Source organism: Portunus trituberculatus, chromosome 48 (assembly GCF_017591435.1).
Source record: "Portunus trituberculatus isolate SZX2019 chromosome 48, ASM1759143v1, whole genome shotgun sequence".
NCBI classification, from domain to species: domain Eukaryota; kingdom Metazoa; phylum Arthropoda; class Malacostraca; order Decapoda; family Portunidae; genus Portunus; species Portunus trituberculatus.
In genome coordinates this window covers 12,466,343-12,473,521 of record NC_059302.1, presented here as the reverse complement: position 1 = coordinate 12,473,521, position 7,179 = coordinate 12,466,343, and the positions used below count along the sequence as shown (strand labels likewise).

Sequence of the window (7,179 nt, the reverse complement as noted above, 5' to 3'; positions counted from 1 at the left end):
ATGCTATTTTTCTTTCTTTGATAGGTAATGGTTAAGCGGTATTTAATATTATTTATAAAAAGTTAATAGAAGGTAATTAGATATTTATGTCTAAGACTGCGATGAAACATAATTAAATTGAGTTAATTATATATGAAAATAACTGCAAGATTTCTTTTACAAAAATCATTATTTGTTTTTCTGCCTTGCCGCCGTCGCAGTGTTGCCATCTCGGGAATTTCACAATGGCAGCACTTATTCGGCGGGATGAGTAAATCAAAAGAAAAAAAAAAAAGGAAATAACACAAATAAAAAAAACTATATTAATAAAAATACACAAAATAATTAATTAACTTAAAATAAGTTATTTATAAGGCTTAAACCTTGAATCTATAGAATTATTTTGAGCGATAGCAGACGATGAAACTTATGTTCGAAACTCCTTCTAAAGACTTAGGAACACACACAATCATCCAATCAAACCATCTTGTCTCACCACAAGTTGGATATGAAGAAACACAACTAATAAAATTATTTAAGAAATAGTACTTCTATCTTTTTGCCATCGATACATGATACAATACAGACACACCTCCAAAAATCTCGCATCCAGAATAAGTGGATTGAACACATGAATTTCAGCAGAGAGATGGCAAAGGAAATAAAAACAATAATAAAGAAAATTAGTTTGGTATTTCAGACATGGCGGTGGGGAGACAATAAGTCAAGGTATATTGGGGAAATAGATAGAAGAGGTAGGGGGAAATAGAGGAGGAAGAAGTGAAATTAGAGGTCACAGGAGGAAGAAGGAAAGGTGGAGGCAGACGCAATCATTAGCACTTATCCAGGTGAGAACTCTGCAGTAACACCTTGACGGATTGATGAATGAATGGGTAATGGGCGATGAAGTGTTAGAGAGTAAAGGGAATCTGTTTCCTACCCTTGTTATGTGATAAGTAGTGATGTAATGGTTGGTTCTCTGCCTTGGGAATATTTAGAAAGCTTTATTTTGTTATATAGATATATTTTTGAAGCGTGAATGGATTTTTTTTTCTGTGTGTGTGTGTGTGTGAAGGTACATACATTGTTCAGTTCTATAGATATGTTATTAGTTAGCATACCAAGCAAAGATATATCAGTGTCTATGTCATATTTACAAAGTACTTTGTGTTATTCAACTAATGAAATCAAATAGTTCCATTAGTTCTTATTTCAAAGTCCTAGACACCAGTGAATGATATGGATATAATATAAATATAAAATTTTTCTTGAAAACCTCATTATCTTTTCCTTAAGGTGAATACAAGTCGATTTATTAGGCAATAGACTTTTTGGGATTTTGTATATATATATATATATATATATATATATATATATATATATATATATATATATATATATATATATATATTTTTTTTTTTTTTATTTTTTTTTTTTTTCCTTTCACTGTTTGTGTTTAAAGATATTTTTAATTCTTCTGCTATAGATTTTTTTTCAACTGAATTTTCCTTTCCTCAACATTTCAGCTTCTAAATTTACCATGGGTAATACCAGATTATTAATTATGATAGTGATAGTAATAATAATAATAATAATAATAATGATAGTAATGATAGTGTCAATAATAATAATAATAATAATAATAATAATAATATATATAAATAAATGCTAAATAAATAAAATCATATAGTAACTTACAAAAAACAGCTTCAAGGGTCCTCATGTTGTCTGGAATAAACTAGATGGAACTACCTCTCATTCCTGTAGTAGGTGTAGTTAGTAAGTGTAGTAATTAACGTGATGCCTTGGAAGCTGATAAGAATGCATTCCAGGAGGCAGAATGGGGGACTCTGCTGCAGCTTCTCTCCTGGCTGAGAGCAGCTCTCTGGCCCCCAGCACTCTGGAGCGAGCCACCCTCACTGGCCGCTCCACTGCCCACACCACCAGGACCACCAGGTAACACTCCACTCCTGCTTCTTCATCACCACTGTCTTCAGCCTCTAGGGTCCCACTGCAAGACAAAGGTTTCTTCCAGCAATTAGTGGAGATATCAAACAAAATGCCAGTTTAGTGTGTCTGGTTTTAAACAGTTTGAAAGGAGAAAATGAAGGTCCAATTTACATCCATTCAGCTCTAAATTCAAAGCTAAGGTAATGCCTCTGAACTGTAAAATGTACCTACTAACCCTTACTCTTTCAGGCTGCTTGTCTCTCACTTGTCTATCCTGGAACAGTATCTTACCTTTTTTCTCTTGTAGGGATGGTTATCACTTGCTTTCTTTCTTTCTTTAACATGTCCTTTTTCCAGCTGTGAGCGTGAGAGTCCCCCCAAGAGGACAGAGGCCCAGCGTGGGGAGAGCACTTTCTTTTGGGGCCTGGTAGTGGTGCTACTGCTTCTTGCTTCGGGGAACCTCCTCCTCACCTTCTTTGCCATGGGTGTGCTGCGTCTTGGCTATGGCATGGAGAGCATTGAGCTTCTCCCCGGCACACAGTTAGTGTCTAAACAACTCTGACTTCTCTTTAATTTACAATTGTCATGATTATATCAATTACAGTGAAATGTCACCACAGCATACTCATAGTACTTGATAAAGTCTGAAATAATAATTGTCAGCAAGGAATTATACTAATATGGGAGCAAATGAAATTTTTTTTTTTTATCAAGGATAGAGGTTAAGAAATGATATATATGGAATTCCCTCGAAAACTATTAACTGTTCTCCATTATGACAAATATAAATTCAAGAAAATGTAGTATGAAAGAATGATGTGTATACAAACACACCATATCAGTAACTGTGTAACATAAGATTAAAGCAAAATTTGTGTAATTTTGCCACTTAACTGTTCCATTTCCTCACTTCACTTGCAGTCACAAATACACAAACACACAGCATCACAACTATCATGCCTGTTATGTGACCACTGATGTACTAGTAAGTGAATCACTTTCTCTCTAACAGAACAACCAAGTTCTATGGAAATGCCAACTTAGGAAATATTATCAAGAAAGATGGAATCATTTATGGCTACTCTGATTCAGAGTTTTCAATTAATGGAGATGACAGCAAGGTTTGTTTGTTTTTTAAATATTATTGCATATAATCGAAAAGGTGAAAGACTTCGTATTGTTTGCTGATTCTGATTTAATATATAAGTAATTTATCTTTTCATAGGTTTCTCTTAGTTTGAGGACCTCCAGCAAACCTCCTGTGATAGATGTAGGACCAGAGAAAATAGAAATCAAGAGTGTGGACAAATTTAAGGCAAGTCTTCTTCAAACAGTATTTCTTTTTCAAACTAGAAGAAATTGTTTGTACATTGCACTTGAAACCTGAGTGTAATAAGATATAGTATTAATACTAAGATAAAGAAGAAGTAACCTTTCATTGTGTTTAGCACTAAAATGTTTGATAATATATGAGAGCAGCATTCTGGTAGTGGCTGAAATTATTGCAAACACAATATGTACCAGAAATGTAGACTGAATGATTTAAATTTGGATGTACATGGAGTGAGATAAACAAGAAACAATTTAATGTTCGTATGGATAATGAGAAAATCAGCTCTGTATAGAGTGAAAAAATAAAAAAATTTCCCCAAAGGTGGTTGATCCAGGCTCAGGGACACCTGTTTTCTCCACTGACTATCCAAACTTTGGCTTACCCCGGGGTGTGAAGAACCTCAATGTGAGACGAAGCAGCACTGCCAGAGTCACCAGCCCCACCTTCTCTGACCTCAAGATTGAATCTGAATCTACAGTAAGTGTCGTGCCAAATTATAATGCTGGCCATGCTTGTATGTTAGTTAAGTTTTAGTGGGAGTTAAGTCATATGCAAAGAATCCATGTTTACTTTAATAACTTCACTTTGTACCTTGAACTATTAATTTTCTATTATGACTACTGAGCTGCTCCTCCTCCTCCTCCTCCTCCTCCTCCTCCTCCTCCTCCTCCTCCTCCTCCTCCTATCACCACTACTACTACTACTACTACTACTACTACTACTACTACTACAGATAACATAATTGAATAAAGTAATTAGATAAATGTGAATGTTTTGAAATACTCTATGTTAATTCACCTTTACTGGTGGTGTAGATTATATAATAGTAAGAATTAGCTGTTAGCTGACCTAGCACTTGAGAAAAAGTAAACATTTTACTGTTTTCAGTATGCAAAGTTTGCCTTTTCACATAAAGAGAGAGAGAGAGAGAGAGAGAGAGAGAGAGAGAGAGAGAGAGAGAGAGAGAGAGAGAGAGAGAGAAGGTTTTGTCTCACTAACTATTGAGTTGCTGTATCTTATTGACCAATGTTTACATGTGTTATTGCTGATCTGGAAAGAGGATGGCTTATCTCTCTTGACCAACATTTTATACCATCTTGGCTTTCTCTAAAGCCTAAAAAAAATCCTAGCATAGTAGTGAATTCTGCAATAGCTTCTGTATTTAAAATTTAAGCCTGCAATATCTCTTGTAGATTCGACTGAGAGGAAATGAAGGAATGACACTTGATGGGGGAAAGTTGACATGGTCAGCTGATCAAGACATATACATGAAAAGCCTCAATGGCTCTATCCTGCTGGACACTGGGAAGGGCATCATGGTGGATGTCAATGCCCTTCCCTTGGCTGGCCCTCCAGACCCTGGCAAGGACCGTGGGCAGTATAAGCTGTGTGTGTGTCTGCCTCAGGGACAGCTCTTCAGGGTCCCTGTGCCTGTGGACAACAACCGGCGCAGTGCTGCCACTCAGATACACTGTGCAAGCTTCAACAATCCTTGTAGCAAGATGTGAATTATGTCTGTGCCAACCTGAAGTTTCTGAGTTATGTTCAAGGGTTGCATCATTACAATCTAGTCCTAGATTAGCAGTATTACATAGTTAATTGTTTTAGAGATGTTAAAACAAATCACCAAGAACTTTGTTTATTTATTGAAACAGATTTTATAGGTAAACATTTTTTTTTAAGAGTGCAGCTTTAAAGCTTCCTAATGGTGATGGTATTTATTATCTCTTTATATGTTGTCAGTAAGGAGCAATGCACCCAGAGCTTGTGTAGATCAGGGCCTAGGCAAAGCAGGTGTGCCTGTCACCTGCTCTACTATATACTGTTGGATTAAACAGGGATCCCCAAGTTTTAGTTTGATCTGTTAAAGCTAGTCATGTAACTATTCTAGTCACAACTGTAAGGAAATCCATAAAGTAAAGCACAACATTTCACAACTTTAAACAGTTTTAAACTATTGAATATTACAACAGTTCTCTTTGGGATTAAGTTTCCATACATGCTGTACTTAATTGAAACTTAATATATACTTTGATTCAAAATCAAACCAAAGACTTAAGTCATAGTTAGCAGGTTGTGATGGGTTACAGGTTACTACTGTAAGTGTTAAAAATAGATAAGTTAATGTAGGCACTTCTCTAAACACCCTTAGTCAACCTTTGTCTTCTTATTCTGATAAGGAGACTCAAGTTACCTTAAACTTTATTGTGTATGATTAAGGAATTTCAAGAATATAATACACCATCCTCAACCAACAACCTTAGCTTAATTTTAAAATCTTGCTGAATGTTTCCATACATTTCATTGCATATGCAGAGGTTCTGAGATGAGTACAGTCCAGTCAGTTTCCCTGATTATTATTTCATCTTCCTTCATTAGTAGCCTCAGTGTAAGTGAACCTTTGCATTTAGTATTACATAATATGTTTCAGCATTTAACAAGCACTAGAGCAACTGCTGCTTTTGCCATCCTGTTCTTCTACTGGTGAAAACTATTGCTGTAATGACTGTAATGTTTGCAGACTGGACTGGCCTTGTTTTCTGCTCATACTGCCGTGTTTGTCCCCAGTGAAAGGGATCAAACCAAGGTGGCACCATCAATACTGTCTTTTTGATCATACCCTTGACCTCTATCATAGATATGTAAGGAAGGTAATGACTGAAATATGATAAATACACTTGAAAGACAAGTCCATCTCACACCAGGGTATGTAATGAACTTAAAAAGAAAAAAAGATTGTTACTTAATTTTATCACAGCCAACATATTCAATTCAATTATATTTAAGGAAAATTGTGGCTTTGTACCCTCTCATATACTTGTCAAAGAACTTTTAAGTGAGTGAGAACCAGAACCAGCTCTAGATCCAGCACTACATACACACAGTGCAACCTTAGTTTAGAATGTTCATAAAAGCACAAAGTAACCTGTAATTAATAGCATAAATGTGTTACCGAAGCAAAATCTGTAGTGGTGTAGCACTGACAGCTGCTAGTATTAACTTTAGTTCACTGTCAGATGTGTAGATGATTCAAACACCTGCAATACATTCTATAAACATATCACCAATTGCTACAGTGGGTCAGGAACATGCTACTGGTAACTGACAAGACTGCATCATAATTTGAGAAAAATAAATTGAACACACTAACATGCTCTTCCATCGACCAGACAGTCAAGCCAGCCTGATGAGCCAGCTTGTTTGTCTGTACATATGTTTGCATGATGGAGATAAACGAAGAAGTATTGTTATCTGTCTACTCTGCTAGATTTAACCTTACTCTAATAATATTAAATAAAAATATAAAATAAATTATTCATGCTTACTTACTACATCCTACAAACCTACTCTACTTCATTATGTTTGGTGTTAATTTAGTTTTCCTCAAATTTCATTTATTCTTTATATAATTTTTAGTGCATCACAGATAATATCACTTGACAACTATCTCAAGACTATTATATTATATGTATTTATATCATAAAAGATGCAACAACTACATAACAACCAGCAAGCCTCACTGTATCTACCACCAAACACTACCTTCCTGTAACACCCTTCCCTTGGTACCACTACAGCCTCTAATGTTGCTGCACCATAAAGCCTCGGTCAGCTGCACCACATCAGCACCTTAGAGCACACACAGAGCACGGAAGGCAAGGAGGCGTGACCCAGAGGTTGGCCTGACTGTGAGACTCTGGTCAGCCGCCAGGAATATTACGGAGCCACGCTGGAGACTAGTTACCTGAGGCAGCTCTCCTGGAGCCGAGGGATTTGCCTCCACCTTGCGGGCCTTCCCCTCCACCACCAACACAATGCTGGCTGACTCCACTGGCCTCAGGGTGTACTGCCCCACTCCACTAGGAACCTGAGGAGGAGGATCATACATATTTGCACTGCAGTTACCTGGTGTGCAA

The 7,179-nt window shown here is 36.4% G+C and overlaps 2 protein-coding genes across 4 annotated transcripts in view; one reads left to right on the top strand and one right to left on the bottom strand.

The window, feature by feature from the left end:
- The first annotated feature begins 670 nt into the window (after nt 1–670).
- LOC123498852 (beta-sarcoglycan-like) lies at nt 671–6,577 on the top strand. Its single transcript, XM_045246330.1, has 7 exons — nt 671–827; nt 1,812–1,935; nt 2,287–2,469; nt 2,942–3,050; nt 3,155–3,244; nt 3,584–3,739; nt 4,456–6,577. Exons 2-7 carry the CDS (start codon nt 1,820–1,822, stop codon nt 4,768–4,770), a joined length of 969 nt encoding a protein of 322 aa, XP_045102265.1. The 5' UTR covers nt 671–827; nt 1,812–1,819; the 3' UTR covers nt 4,771–6,577.
- Nucleotides 4,893–7,179, bottom strand: part of LOC123498850 (mannose-6-phosphate isomerase-like) — a 114,322-nt gene continuing 112,035 nt past the window's right edge. For all 3 annotated transcript variants that reach the window (XM_045246327.1, XM_045246328.1, XM_045246329.1), the window contains one exon: nt 4,893–7,130. In XM_045246327.1, the coding sequence (XP_045102262.1) occupies nt 6,894–7,130 (237 nt within the window). In that variant the 3' untranslated portion in view covers nt 4,893–6,893. The remainder of the gene's footprint in view (nt 7,131–7,179) is intronic.